Source organism: Dipodomys merriami, unplaced genomic scaffold (genome assembly GCF_024711535.1).
Source record: "Dipodomys merriami isolate MVZ:Mamm:240054 unplaced genomic scaffold, mDipMer1.0.p SCAF_8, whole genome shotgun sequence".
NCBI classification, from domain to species: Eukaryota; Metazoa; Chordata; class Mammalia; order Rodentia; family Heteromyidae; genus Dipodomys; species Dipodomys merriami.
Window position 1 is genome coordinate 53,157,148 of NW_027206401.1, and position 15,279 is coordinate 53,172,426.

General features: G+C 41.4%; 1 protein-coding gene across 3 annotated transcripts in view; it reads right to left on the reverse strand.

Annotated features, from left to right (window-relative positions):
• Positions 1 to 226: 226 nt before the first annotated feature.
• Positions 227 to 15,279, reverse strand: part of Col19a1 (collagen type XIX alpha 1 chain) — a 218,753-nt gene continuing 203,700 nt past the window's right edge. For all 3 annotated transcript variants that reach the window (XM_070010079.1, XM_070010078.1, XM_070010080.1), the window contains 3 exons: positions 10,846 to 10,974; positions 7,676 to 7,753; positions 227 to 7,368 (listed from right to left, as the gene is read on the reverse strand). In XM_070010079.1, the coding sequence (XP_069866180.1) occupies positions 7,232 to 7,368; positions 7,676 to 7,753; positions 10,846 to 10,974 (344 nt within the window). In that variant the 3' untranslated portion in view covers positions 227 to 7,231. The remainder of the gene's footprint in view (positions 7,369 to 7,675; positions 7,754 to 10,845; positions 10,975 to 15,279) is intronic.

Consider the following 15,279-nt stretch of genomic DNA (forward strand, 5'->3'; position numbering starts at 1 on the left):
ATTAGAATTTCATCCAGACTGCGCTAGTGTATGTCCTTGTTACTCAGAGTTGTGTTCAAGAAAGGCTGGCAGCTCCCACTTGGCTGTGTCGGAGTTGTCTGCACGGGCTGGGGGCTCAAGCTTCAACAGTCTTTACAAAAGTCATACACTTCTCAGGAACTGCGATAATATAAATCAGAAAGTGATCAGAAATGATCTTTTCACCAAGGTGCTTTTATTTGCATCAGGAGTGACATAACCAAATAGAACAAATAAAAAGTAAACAGATGAACATGTCAATTCTAGAAGAAATCTGTAAAAAAGTTTTTTTTTAAATTCAAAGAACAGTTCACTCATCCATTTTATATCAATGCTGTATAACAATTTCCACAGATTCAGGAACAAACTGCCAACCCGTGGAACAATGCTCTGTACAGTTAACTAAAACAGTATTCAGAAATGGCTACTAAGCAATAGCAAAGAAAAATGCTTAGCAAATCCTTGCCATGAGAGACAGCCCATAAACATTTCATTCAATGTCTCTCTAGCAAAATAGAAATCACCAAATCCTGTGAGAGGTTACACAGTTAGATAAAACTTCAGCTAGGGTACCAGCAAGAGAGGTATGTGAAAATGACCATTTTGCCACTTTAACCAATTTGAACACAGAAATTTGTTGTAGTTGGGGCAAATGTCTTCTGTCTAGCAGGAGAGTATGATTAAGCAGTCAGAGGAAGTTAGGTGACTGGCCTGGAATAATTAATACTGATATGTATTTTTTATAGTGGTATTGGGGCTTGAACTCAGGGTCTGGTGTTCTGCCCATGACTTCTTTGCACCAGGCTGGCACTCTGTCACTTGAGCCACACCCTCCACTTCCAGTTCTGCCATCTTCAATCTCAGTGGTAAGACCCGACGTGAGTGTAATGTAAACCCCTGCTTTACAGAATTGCCCACAACTGGATTATCTGATTGTATATGATAGCATTTTTGAAGGTTAAAAATGATGTTTCTGAGGTATAAAATCTGAGTTTTAAAATAAACAAATATAAGTAAAAACCCATTCTAAATATCAAGGAATTTACATGAAAACACTAAACATGGCAAAGGAATAAACCAAACATATTAAGAAAAAATTTCAGTAAAGTAAGGCTGCTGTCTATTAAGAGAGCAATGGATATAAATGACTTCAAATTTCTCAAAAGGAGTATTTGTATTTGAGAAACACAGGTCATTAAAGTAAGATAAAGTAAGTACTTTTGGTCATGTATGTCAATGTTGTTTTAATGAATTAATGGTGACCATGGCAGTTTTGACATGAACACATGTGGCTGGTGAATCTGACATGAGCACTGGCTGGCAGCAGGATTCTGCAAATGCACATGTGCCAGTGCTTTGGAAGGAAGGACTGGAGACATGCACAGGACTTGGCTGACTGGAGCAAGTCACCAGGAAGGCAACACTGATGGATCATCGTGGCCTAATAAATGCAATCCATGCTTTTTGTTTTACATGCCTCCGTATTTTACTCTCAACTCTAAGTTGTCCATTACTGGAGACAGAATAAGGGACATTGGCTCAGAGGAATTTGATTTTTGAGTTCTAAATTGTGATTCACACTTACTTATTTGGCATCCAAGTTGAAAATGTGAATGTGAAAAGACAATAGCATTCCTTAGATAGCACCTTGTTAGTTTGTAAAAAGAATCTGAAGAAGTTAAAAACTATCTATCATTGCTTAGTCTAAAGAAATATGTCAATCTAACAGCATGTTGTTTGTCTTGGTGTATGTGGTACTAAGGCTTGAACTTCAGGCTGAATGCTCAACAGGCTGGGGGCTTTACCACCTGAGCCACATCTCCAGGCCTGTTTTCTCCTCATATTTTTGAGATAGGTCCATTGAACTTTTCTGCCAGGGCTGGCCTCAAACAGCAATCCTGCTCTCGGCCTTGGAGAAGTGGGACTGCAGGAGTGGGTCACCAGCACCTGGTGACCGCATGCTTTGGTTTAATTTCTATTCAGAAAGCACGCTCTGTATTTATATACTATTGCCTTATGAGACCATTATAAAGCTCACCTTACTCAGGACCCTGGCAAGTCTCCCATGATTTTACTGAGGCGGTCTTGCTGGGAGACAGAAATCCTAAGGGCCTCCCGACCCTGATTCCTATCTCTATTTAGAATTCTTACCTGAAACTGTTGGATGAGTGTTTTCAATTGTTACCAGGGAGATGCATTGTGAATTTAATTGTTCCAAGTCAAGCAATGATTCATAAAAAGTATCACTGTCAGCATGGTATAAACCTGAACCTGACAGAGGGGCCCGTGGTACTCCCACTGACGGTGCAGCTTAGTCTTGGTGAGGATGGTTTGGTAGCTTCACTGCGGCTGAGATCTAATAGCATGGAGCTAAATACATGGTTAACAACTGCCCTGTAGAATTCCCTGAATAAGGGCCAATTCTTTTATTGCTGAGATAAGCCACAAGATCATTATGCACAAGGAAGATACAAGAGTGAAGGCTTTTAAGAATTATATCTACCTGTTTTAAGCAGAAGTAGTGCTGTCCCAGTTAACGTGAGTATAGTGAATTAAACCTTAAACAATTGGTTGAGGTAAGATACAGAGCAAAGAATACATCACAAATGCGATTTTAAAAATAAATAGTAATAAAATATGCACACTACAATCTGAATTTAAATACATGAATACATTAAAGATATTTCTTCAATACACATTAAATAACAGCAAAATAAAGAGTACCTTTACAATCATAGGCTTATTATGTTCAAGTACACACACATTTCTGTGGATTTCATATACTACCCATAAGCAAAATCTTATACTTCATTAGTATTCATTTGACAAGTTTGAAGCAAATGGCTAACTTTGGGTGGCACCATCCATCATTTGCTATTGGATTTGAACCTGGAATCTTTATCGTCTGAGTTTTATTAGACTGAGCTTTGGCCCTCAGGTAATTTTTCTCTTGCTGAATCTGCAGTCTGAATGCAAATGTTTTCTGCATGGCCCAGTATTACCTTTCATTTCATCAAAGAACTGATTTTCCTGGCATGATCTGGAGTGAAAGTCTGGGTTACTCAGAAAACGAGAGCAGAGATAGCCATCTGTGCTGTGCCCTCAAATTCCCAGTAGATAATCAAATTGTAAATGTAGCAAATGCTATTTTTATCAGCTAGTTAATTCAGTGGAATTATGTTCAGTTTGCTAGGAAATATATGAATTTCTTCTCTTAGAAGCCTGGGTAATTTTTTCCTGTACCAATCATATTTTAAATTAAATCAAAATTAAATGTATGTTGTACAAAGGGGCTTCAAGTCAACAGGTCAGTTTGTGAGTACCGGTATTGTGATACTGTCGCCCCTCCGTCACCCATGTCTGGGTGGCTTTGGGGAGAAGCAGGTGCAGGAGGCAACCTGACCCTCCAGTGTGAAGACACAACCCGAGAAGCCAGGTAGTGATGGCATGTGTGTCTTAACCCAGACCAAATGGAAAATAATTTAAGACCAAGCACAGGGAACAAATCTATAAAGTGCAGACAACTTTAGCGTGGTACTTAGGAATCCCTAGTCCCTGAGTATTATTACCAATGTTAAGGGAAAACAGTATTTTGAACAGCAGTGTTCCTACCATTTGTAAATAGTACATGTGAGAAAACATATAGACATTACAGACATTTCAAATTTTACTTGATGGGGTTTAGAGGCTGTGTAATTCGGCAAACTGTCTACTTGTTGTAGTAAGCTAAATGCTTTTTGCTTTTCTTTCAGAAAAGCACCTGTTCTGTCTAAAGGCCAGGATGGTTACATAGTGCCTTTGCATTCTTCACTAAAATAGGGCAGTTTACAACAAAATCACAAATGGCTCATTTGCATGTTGCCCAGGTGTGTACACACTGAAGAAATAAAATTGAAGCAGGGAACAAAACAAAGGTCCCTGTGCCAGCTTCCCAAAGATGCTGAAAATTAGGAAAAATACAAGTGAACAAAGCAAATATTACAAAAATGATTTACAAAAGTAAAGTAAAAAGTGCAAAGACAAGGGTGTATTGGCTGTCCATGTCCTGTGGACAGGAGGTACATCCCAGCTCCCATTCTGCAGAAACACCAACTTCCTGCCTCGAACATACTCATGAAAACCACTTCATATGCCAAACATCAAAATGAAAATATTTACAGACAACTTATCTTAAAATAATTAAGTTCTATGAGTAACCAAAATTTTAAAAATTCCAAAATCATAAAATACAAAACAAGCTGAGGAAGTAAGTTGTGAAATCACTCTGACCAACGTGAGGAGTTTAAAAAGTGAAGACTGGCTGTGGTTGTAAATGTCACAATTAATTTTCAGCTGGAAGGGACAGGGCTGGGGTGGAAGGGGGGTGGGGTAGGGTGGGGAATGACACAGCCCCATAGTGGGGGAGCATGGGTATTTCCAAGTACTACAGATGAAATACCATCCAGAACGGGACCTAGGCCCGGCAGAGCGGGGAGGGAATTCAACATGAGGTCTTCCTTTTTTCTTTAGGTTCCAAGGGCCACAAATATTCATTGAAATCAGCCCTTATTTTTTATGTAGGCAGATTTCAATCTGAAAGTATGAATTGACCTTGGGAGAAATTTTAAGACTGGAAGTCAAACATACTTGTTTATGGGTAAAACAGTTTTGGTATTAACTGTAATTATAACCAGAGTATTTTTTACTTGAACATTTATGTTGTCTGGAGTGCACCTGAGAGGAATTTAGTCATTTTTCTCCCCCTCCATGGAGAGAAAGAAATGCTCAGGGATGGAACCAGATGCTCCAGGATTATGGAAATGTAGGGACATTGCTCACCCCCCCCCAGGGGCCAGGTCAGGGGTCCACCCCCTCCCCATGGAAGGCACATGCACCCTCCAGATCTGTCCTCAGTGGGTGCGCCTTAGGGGATGCAGGGGTCCTCCCACCCCTTGCCCAGAGTGGAGGTCTGCAGAACATATCCGCAGGGGAGCGGGGAGAGGAGGCAGGACTTGCTCAGCACAAGCTGCCTGCACCAGACCAGAAGATGCCCTCGCCTCGCCTCTGTTATGGAAACAAGTCATCTGGAGTCCCGATGGTGTTTTACCCTGCCCTTCTCAAACCACTGGAATAAACCCAACTTCTCAAAGCAGCAACAAACCAGTCAAGGAGTCACAAAATAGAAAGAAAAGATCCCAAGCTATACAATTAGTTAGAAACAATGCTGACACAGTCTGCAAACAAGAATGAACAGACTCATAAGAAAATGAATCACAACTCTCTCTCTCTCTATATATATATATATATACATGTGAAAGTCTCAACTAAAAAAGTAAAAAAATTAAACATAACCATCAGCAAAAATGTCCATGAAACATTAAAATGGCAAAATAAATATTCTTGAATTAGCCAAGAGGTAAAAAGATCAACTTACTAATATGAAAAAATAATCTTTGAAAAGATGTAAAAAATTTAGCCTTATGACAGATTCAAGTAAATTTAGTATGTGTCAGAGAAGTTGTAACAAATTAAAAACTCAAGATATACCCAGCACCAAATTTTAAATCTATGTACACTTTTGTGGATGAATTATTTTACTAAGAAGATAAATACGCAAAACATATATGCAAATCCCAATTGAGTAATTAAAAAACACAGCACCACTGTAGGTATTGCACAGGAAAGAAAATGAGGGAAGTCAACTTAATGCTAAAAAACACAATAAATAAAATAACCTTGGAAAATAAATAACACTTGGATTTGAAATATACAGCAAAATTCCCTATAAATAATAGGTTGTATGTACATGTATGCCACATACACGGTCCTGACCAGAGGGCCACTCTCTAGTGAAGACCAGCCCAGTCATGGGTGCATTCAGACACATCCTGCCTTGGCCTGCTCTCCCTGGGCCAACAGGAGTGTGGGTGGTCGTCTGGGGTATGGAGCTTTGCCTCTGGAGCTTTGCCTTCCACCTCTGGACAAACCCCTCCTGGGGTGCCTGTGCTGGCACTCCAACTCATTTCCAAGGGCAAGTCGCCTTTTCCAGTCTATGCCAGTCCTGTGCTTCCCTTTGATGACTAGGTTGTGCTTGAAAGGATGAGATCAGAAGGATAAGCAGCCCAAGAGTTCTCGCTTTAGGGAACCACAGGCAGCCCTTCTCCACCCAAACACTGCTTAGGAAAACAGCTTTCTGTTGACAGAAGAGAAAGTCTGCTGGGGAGGGGGAGCACCGAGGGCAGGCTCTCCTGTGGAAATGCTCATTTGCTCTTCTTTCCCCCATGGAGTATTCATTAATTCCAGCGGTGATTGCTTCAAATTGAGCTCAGTACAAAGAGCTAACATAATCATTTCAGCTGTGGGCTTTTGAGACTTTGGGGACTCCTTGATTTAAAAAAATAGTCTCCTGTATTTTTATTCCAAAATCTACATGGAGCTCTTATTGCTTGTCCATCTTTGTTTTTTACACCGGTGGAAGAGTGGAAGAATTCTTCTTGTAAAAAGTGAAAAAAAGTTCAACAGGAATGATGCACTATCTCAAGGTTGACAGAAATGTTTAGCAACGATGGTGACTTTAAACTCAAAGAAAACTTTAAGATGAGTCTACAACCTCAAAATTCAGAAACCAAAAGCCAACCACCAGCAACTGTCTACACACTGTGCATCATGTCGAATACCAAATGGTACTGTGCAGTTTCTTTTTGAAGAAAAATCAGTGACAAGGTTTGCTTACAAATCTCATATAAAACTCTGAATAAAAAATCATAGTAAGCCCGATGCCAGTGGCCAATGCCTGTAATCCCAGATACTTCAGAGGCTGAGATCTGAGGATGGAGGTTTGAAGCCAGCTCAGGCAAAAAAGACCATGAAACTCTTATCTAAAATTAACTACCAAAAAGCCAAAAGTAGAGCTGTGGCTCAGATGGTAGAGCACCAGTGTTGAGCAAAAAAGTTAAGGGACAACCTCAGACCCTGAATTCAAAACCCAGTTACTGGTGTGCGCATGTGCATGCTTGCGCATCACTAGCAACATAAAGCAAAACATATGGAATGAATTTGGGGAAATTTAATCATGTTGGTTTGCAATTGAGTAAGACTCAAATTGTGACTTTTGATGTTTGCTTGTACATGTTAAAAAAATAAAAGAAGACAAGAAAAGCCGCCCACAGATGATGAGTTTCACAGCTTTGCAACAGCTCTGACGGCCAGGCGCTCTGCAGGAGCGAAGTCTGGCTTAGGTGTGTCCATGTCCTGCCTGTCCATGTGGGGTCTTCCGTGCAGGGGGGAGGCAGTCTTCTGGGCTACATCGCCCGCTGGGGCCTGGCGGGCCCTGGGGGCCTGGGGCACCTGGTAAACCTGGCTGACCCAGAGCTAGTGGAACAAAAGAGCTGTTCAGAAGACCAGGCAGCGGTGGCCATCCTCTACCCTCCCCCAACTCTAGCCTGCATTCTTGTCTGACAGGCTGCTGGTACCCAGCACATATCACCGTTGTCTGACTGGAACCAAGCACGCATCACTGATGCCTGACTGGTACCAAACCCATATCACTGTTGTCTGATTGGTACCAAGCACACACCACTGCTGCCTGACTGGTACCAAGTACATATCACCATTGTCTGACTGGAACCAAACACACAGTACTGTTGCCTGACTGGTACAAAGCACACATCACCATTACCTGAGGAACCTGGAAGCCCAGGGCTCCCTGGCAGCCCAATTCCAGGTTCACCTCTTTCACCCTTCTGTCCTCGGTAGCCTGAGAGAGAAACAGATGCAAAAAGGAAAATTGTCCTGTAGCAACACAGAAGAACCATTTACCAAGTCTGAGATATTTAAGTGATTTCCTCACAGCATGAATCATGTATTAGTTATCTGTAGTCATACTCAAATATTAGATAAGGCACAGTAAGGCAATGTAGAGTTTTAAAAATACACAACATAAGCTGGGCGCTGGTGGCTCATGCCTATAATCCTAGCTTCTTAGGAGGATGAGATCTAAGGATCATGGTTCAAAGCCAGCTGGGCAGGAAAGTTCATGAACCTCTTCTCTGATAAACCACTCAGAAAACCGGAAGTGGTGCAGTGGCTCAAGTGGTAGAGTGCTAGCCTTGAGCTGAAGAGCTGAGGGACAGCATTTAGGCCCACAGTTCAAGCCCCATGACTGACAAAAACAAAAAACCACAACATAAAACATCCCAGCGGGGGCTGGGAAGGTGACTCAGTGGTAGAGCGCTTGCCTTGCATGCCTGAGGCCCTGAGTTCGATTCCTCAGCACCACATAAGCAAAAAGAAAAAAGCCGGAAGTGGCACTGTGGCTCAAGTGGTAGAGCGCTAGCCTTGAGCTGAAGAGCTGAGGGACAGCGCCCAGGCCCAGAGTTCAGGCCCCACGACCCGACTCCAAAACAAAAACAAATAAAAAACAAAAACATCCCAGTGGGTCAAACTTCTGCTAGTGAGATCTTTCTGTACTGAAATGACAGCTCAGTGGCTCAGATTGGCCAGACCTGCTATGTACAGCTGTGGCCATGTGCAAGAGCCCTCTGCAGGGCTGGCACAGGCATCCAGGGTCAGGGTAAATAAAAGAAGTCTACAGCTAGGAAGTCTACAGCCAGGAACCAGTGGCTTACACCTGAGTCCCAGCTACTCAGAAAGCTGAGATTGGAGGATCACAGTTCAAAATCAGGAAAGTCTAAGACTTTTCTCCAATGGATTACCCCAAATCTTGAGCCTGTGGCTCAAGTGCTAGAGCACCAGCCTTGAACAGAAAAGGTCAGAGATAGTGCCCAGGCCCTGAGTTCAAGCCCAAGGACCCCCCCCCCACACACACACACGTTGGTATCATGGAGGCTTATTCTCAGTCTGGTCCCAGGCATTGTCCCTCTCCAGATGGGGCCTCAAGGCCTCTCCAGGCCCTGTGTACTCCATATGGCCTGGCTTCAGAGTGGACCTGACCAGTGAATGACAGATAGTCACCGCGGTCCAGCCATGGTACACACGCCAACTCCAACTACCTAACCTCATAATCTCAAAAAAGGCAACATACATGTTTAATAAACTAGAGGGGCTGGGCATGGTGGCTCATACCTGCAATCCTAGCCATTTTGGAGGTAGAGATTAGAAGGATCATGATTTAAGGCCAGATCAGGCAAAAAGTTCATGCAGTCCTATCTCAACCAATAAATTCTGGGTATAGTCACAGTGCTGTCATCCAGCTAAGTGGGAAGCATAAATAGGGGGTCACAGTAGAAAATGTGAGACTCTGTCACCAAAATAACCAAAGTAGAAAGCACTGGGGATATGGCTCACAGGTTCAGATGGGAACTACTTAGCAAGTACAAAGTCCTGGGTTCAAGTACCAGAACCACCAAGAAAGAAAAGAGAGAAAGTTGGTTTTTGAGTGAGTTTTCCAGCTAAGCAATGAGACTAGCTATCTAACCCATGTAACTTTGTCTTCCAGAATAACCAGGCAAAGTATGATTTTTAAAATTGCAATTTGTCTGAGGCTCCACAGAGGGCCTCACCTGGAACAAGGTTCTTGGAGCCAGTCCATAGTGTAATATGTCAGGAGCTGTGCGGGTAACCTAGTCCTGTACCATCGTGGCCGCCCTCACCAGGGTCTGTGTGTCCATCCATCTGTGTGGATACTCAAGGACCATGAAGGCTGCAAGAACAGGGCAGTGGGGCTAGTGCTAAGTGATGGTGCCTGGCAGTGGATTCCAGGTCTGAACTTAAATCAAATGCTCCAAGGCAAAAGGCCCCACACTTGCTAGGCCACAGCCTCTCTGCTCTGTCTCGTGAGATGGCTCCTGGCAGGATTCTCGAATCTTCCAAGCCAGGCCCATGTGGCCACTTAATTGATAGGAAGCCAGATTCTTACCACATTGCTCTGTCAGAAGAACTCAGTCCAGCTCAATTTAAGATCATGCCGCTTGACAAGCTGTCAACAGTGCAACAATAACTTGCAAGAATAACTTTGGCTTTAAAACTTTAGAACCCATATGAAGAATTCTTTTTAAAATCATTTTTGTGTAGTTACACAAAGGGGTTTTCAATTCAGTATGTCAGTTTGTGAGTATAATGAACCTTGATCAATGCCACTACTCCTTTCACCATCCTCCCCCACTGAAAAATTCTTTAAAGGTCAAAAGTGCTGGGCACTGGTGGCTCACACCTCTAATACTCACTACTCAAGAGGCTAAGATCCAGGATCACAGTTCAAAGCCACACTGGGCAACAACAAAGTCCACAAGACTCTCTCTCCAACCAACCATAAAAAGCTGGAGGTGGAGCTGTGGCTCAAGTGATAGAGCACTAGCCTTGAACAAAAAAATCTAAGGGTTCAAGCTCTAGATCTGGAACACACACACACACACACACACACACATACACACACACACACACACACACACACACACACACACACACACACACACACAGAATTTACAGCAGAAAGATCATTAACCCCTCCCCCACCCAATACTTTAGATCTTAATGACCATTTGTACTAGGACTGTCTATGATTCTTCTCTGTTTCTTTGAGATTCTAAGATGATGGGTCTTGCAGTCTAACAGCATACAGGGTAGCACACACATCTCAAAGGCTGCTAGACAAGAACAGTACAGGAATACACATTACTGTTACTATATAAAAGGCATTTACAATAGTACATACTAATCAGTTTTGATATGAAACTGTAATTCTAAAACAGACATGGACAAAAAATATGCTCTACTAATCCACTCTGTGTATATTAGACATAGGTAGATATAGGTATGTTCCTTTAACTGTAATTAGCATGTGTTGAAGATTAGAAATGAATTCGACCCATCTTCTACCTGCAGACTTACCCTGGGGCCCGGGGTCTCCTGGGGGCCCGGGCAGCCCGTCCTTCCCTGGAGGGCCGGGCCTCCCATGGGCATGCCCGGCCAACATCGCTGCCGGCTGCTGGAGCTGAGACAGGATCACAGCCATCCTCTCTTCATGTACAAAAGAAAAAAAATATTTTACGTCATGCAACGGGAATATTTTTTTCAAAACAATGGACAAGTGCTTTTAAAAAATTCAGTCCAGGGGCTGGGAAAGTGGCTCAGTGATAGAGTGCTTGCCTTGCATGCATGAAGCCCTGGGTTCAATTTCTCAGCACCACAGAAGCAGAAAAAGCCAGAAGTCGTACTCTGGCTCAAGTGGTAGGCTCTAGCCTTGAGCTGAAGAGCTGAAGGACAGCACCCAGGCTCAGAGTTCAGGCCCCATGACCGACCAAAAAAAAAAATCAGTCCAAGGTAAGTACACATAATTTATCAATTGGCGGGGGTGCTGTTTGTGATGAGATGCAGAAAATGAATTCTATAGACAGAACTGTGTTGCGCAGAGAGTTTTAAATTTCTAAGCTGTAGCAGTCTAGAATCTAACTGTTTATGATTTGTGGAGAGAATTTAGGTTCCCATGATAAAATGCCTTTTGTGGTTTGCTTTTGTGCTGGTACTGGGGCTTGAACTCAGGGCCTCATGTTCTTTCTTGGCTTTTTTTGTTCAAGACTGGTGCTCTATCATATCAGTTTCTATTTCAGCTTTTTGGTGGTTAATTAAAGAGTCTCCCAGATTTTTCTGCCTGAGTAACTTTGAACTGTGATTCTCAGCTCTTAGCTGCCTGAGTAGCTAGGATTACAGGTGCAAACTACCAGCACCTAACCTACAAAATTGTTTTAATAGTAACTTTAGGGCCACTGATGTTGCCACTGATGTTGTGATTGTGTAGTTACTCAAATATGTCCATAAGTTCTCCAACCCAGTTGGGGCTGAATTTCCCTGTTTTTCAGTGATGGCTTGGCCTTTCATTTCTTATGAATAGAGAATATAATATTTTAAATCATTTAAATGATCAAGATACATATTATTAGCTGGGTGCCAGTGGCCCATACTTGTACTCCTAGCTATTCTGGAGGCTGAGATCTGAGGATTGAGGTTTGAAGCCAGCCTAGGCAGTAAAGTCTGTGAGACTCTTATCTCCAATTAATAGCAAAAAGCCAGAAGTGGAGCTGTGGCTCAAGTGGCAGAGCTCCAACTGTGAGTGAAAAGGCCAAATGGAAGTACAAAACCCCATTTTCAAGACCCAGTACAAGCTTTAAATAAAACAAAACAATGAAAGCCCTTAGATGGCTTTAAAAAGCCATTTTTAAAAACCATTTCTTTAACCATTTTTTTCCACATCACCACCACAACTGTAAACACATCTTTCTTACAGTATATTAAAGTGAGTACTTAATAAAAATATGAAATGCAATAATAACAATTTGAAGCTTTGCATATGTCATAGCTCTTAAGAGAAGCTATTTTTGTACAATTTCTGTTCAGTTGAAACATCTTGAATATTTCAGGGTCTAAACACAAAGATTCACATTATTAGTTTTTCCTTGTCAATGTAAGAACTTATTAGCACTTTTGGTATTGTTTAAAAATAAATTTTAGCAAAGTTAAATTATTTTAAAGCTGTATCCGGCTTTAAGATACTCTAAGGAATAGTCATTTTGCGTAAGGCTAATTCTTTCCTGGATCCCTACCCCAGTCCTCCAGCATGGAAAATGTCTGAGTGTCCAAATGAACTGGTAAGCACCATAGTCTTAATTGTGTTTCCTGATTCAGGGATGTTTACTCAATTAGTCTCTTTTTAGCTATGCTTTCTAATGAGGCAGCAAATTACATTTCAGATGGAAGTGTGTATACACCAGACACACACATTCCACCTGCCAAGGCAAAAATCACGGCCATCATGCTCATCAGAGAGGCCAAGACTGGGCTCCCTGGCAGGAGGCCTCTCCAGTATCACAAAAACATCAAGATTCACATGAGGACACTGTTACAACAATACGAATGTTGCAATTCATGTGAGGACACTTTACTACAATGCGACTGGTCGAGATTCACGTGAGGACACAGTTACTACATTGTGACTGTCAAAATTCATGTGAGGACACTGTTACTATAATGTGACTGTCGAGATTCATGTGAGGACACTATTAATACAATGTGGTTAATGTGACCATAAATGTCATTATTAAGGGTAACATTCAGATTTCATCTGGCCCAGGGACTACCCTCTGTTTCACATGCAGAATTTATAAGTTAGTTTTTTGGTTTTTTTTTGTTTTTTTTTTGTCAATTGTGGGGCTTTAACTCTGGGCCTGGGCACTGTCTCTCAGCTCTTCAACTCAAGGCTAGTGCTCCACCACTTGATCCACAGCACCACTTCCGACTTTTTCTGCTTATGTGATGCTGAGGAAACAAACCCAGGGCCTCATGCATGCAAGACAAGCACTCTACCACTGAGCCACCTTCCCAGCCCCTAAAACTAGTTTTGAAGGGAAATTCATCCTATTTTTTCTAGTACCTATTTAAAAGTTTAATTACTCACTGTGTTAGTATAAAATACTTACCTTGCTTTTGTTATTCCATTAAAGAAACTATAATTGTATGCTTGATTTTCCAAGAAAAATACTCATTACTTGGTCATATTGCTACCTCTTTGTTTAAGCTTAAATAACTTCAATTCATCATCTGGCTAATCTGTTTTGTAAATCTTTTTTTTTTTCATTATTTCATGGTGGCTTGCTAATCTGTTTTGTAAATCACTTTTTGGTTCCATTATCTCAGGGCTTTTTATGTCTCTTAAGTGTGGAAATCAAAATTACATAGTTGCATAGAGGGCAAAAATATCACAAGAGTAAGTGCCTGTAATGTCTTGTTTTACAGTTTCAGTTCAATTGCTGATTCAACAGCACCATACAAATTCCTGTTTGCTTTCTGGCTCATCACAATTACTGCATTTTTGGCACAACTTTTGTAGGTATTGGCTTTGAAATGCATTAGCAGTAGAGACAGGGATTGAACATATGTATCTGCTTTGATTATATCTTGTATTCCTGAAGAACACTACAAGTTTTGTTTTGTTTTTTCCTATGGTAGAGGTACTAGGGCTCGATCTCAGGGCCTTGTGGTCTACTTTGTTTTTTCTTACTCAAGGCTGATGGTCTACGATTTGAGCCACAGCTCCACTTCTGGATTTTGGTAGTTTATTGGAGCTGAGAGTCTCACAGACTTTCCACAACAGGCTGGCTTTGAATCGCGATTCCTGAGTAGCTAGGATTACAGGTGTGAGCCACCGGTGCCTAGGTGACTTTTGACTTGTTAATACTACTTTTCTATCAACAACTACAACAATGATGTGCACACAGAACACAGAGATGACACCAGGATAGAAGAGCAAGCTAATAACTGGCCAGGAGTTACTTGATCATGTATTTATTTGTTTCCAGCACTGGAGACTGAGCCCAGGACTCTGCCAGTCTACTCAGACAAGCAGCCCATACCACATAAAGTTTAATATGAACAGACATAAAACCATACTGAATGTCAAAAACAAACACAGTCTAGTATGGGAAGCAATTAAATTTAAAGGATTTAAATTTAAGAAAGATCAGGATTAACTGAAAATTCAAATGAATAAATAGTAACATCTAAGTGCTCAGAAAAATTTTTAAAAAATGAATGATATTTTACATTTATTTATCTAGAGCAAGGTTAGGAAAACTTTTTCTGAAAGAGACTAGAAAGTAAGTACTATTTTTTGCTGCATATACAGTGCAAAAACATATATAGTGTAAAAGCAACTACAGAAAAAAATGTAAAGAACATGGCTCTGTGCCAAGTATCTGTTATTTACAGACTGTCTGGAATTTCAGAACATTTTTACATGTCATGAAGTATTCTTTTCATTAAAAAGATCTGAAAATTTAAAGTCTATCAATAAAAATACAATAAATAAAAAACTAGTCAGGCGCCAGTGGCTCATTCCATAATCCTAGCTACTCAGGAGGCGGAAGGCAGCCTACACAGGAAAGTCTGTGAGATTCTTATCTCCACTTAACCATCAAAAAGGTGGAAGTAAGGTGTGGCTCAAGCAGTAGAACACTAGCCTTGAGCAAAAAAGTTCAGGGACAGCACCCAGGCCCTGAGTTCAAGCTCCAATGCTGGACATGTATTTGTGTATGTATATGTATATATTTATATGCATATCTACATGCACATATATGTATGTATTTCTCCACTGTGGTTGGGGGGCATAGCTGGTAGGCCATAATTTGCAGAGTCAGGGCCAAATCAAAGTCCATCTTAGTCATGAAATCATGGATAAAAGAAGGAACTTATAAATTAAGCTTCTCACAAGGATGGGGTGACAAGTTAGACACATTCGTTCCACAGATGGGAGAAAACTAGGAAGTCTGATGG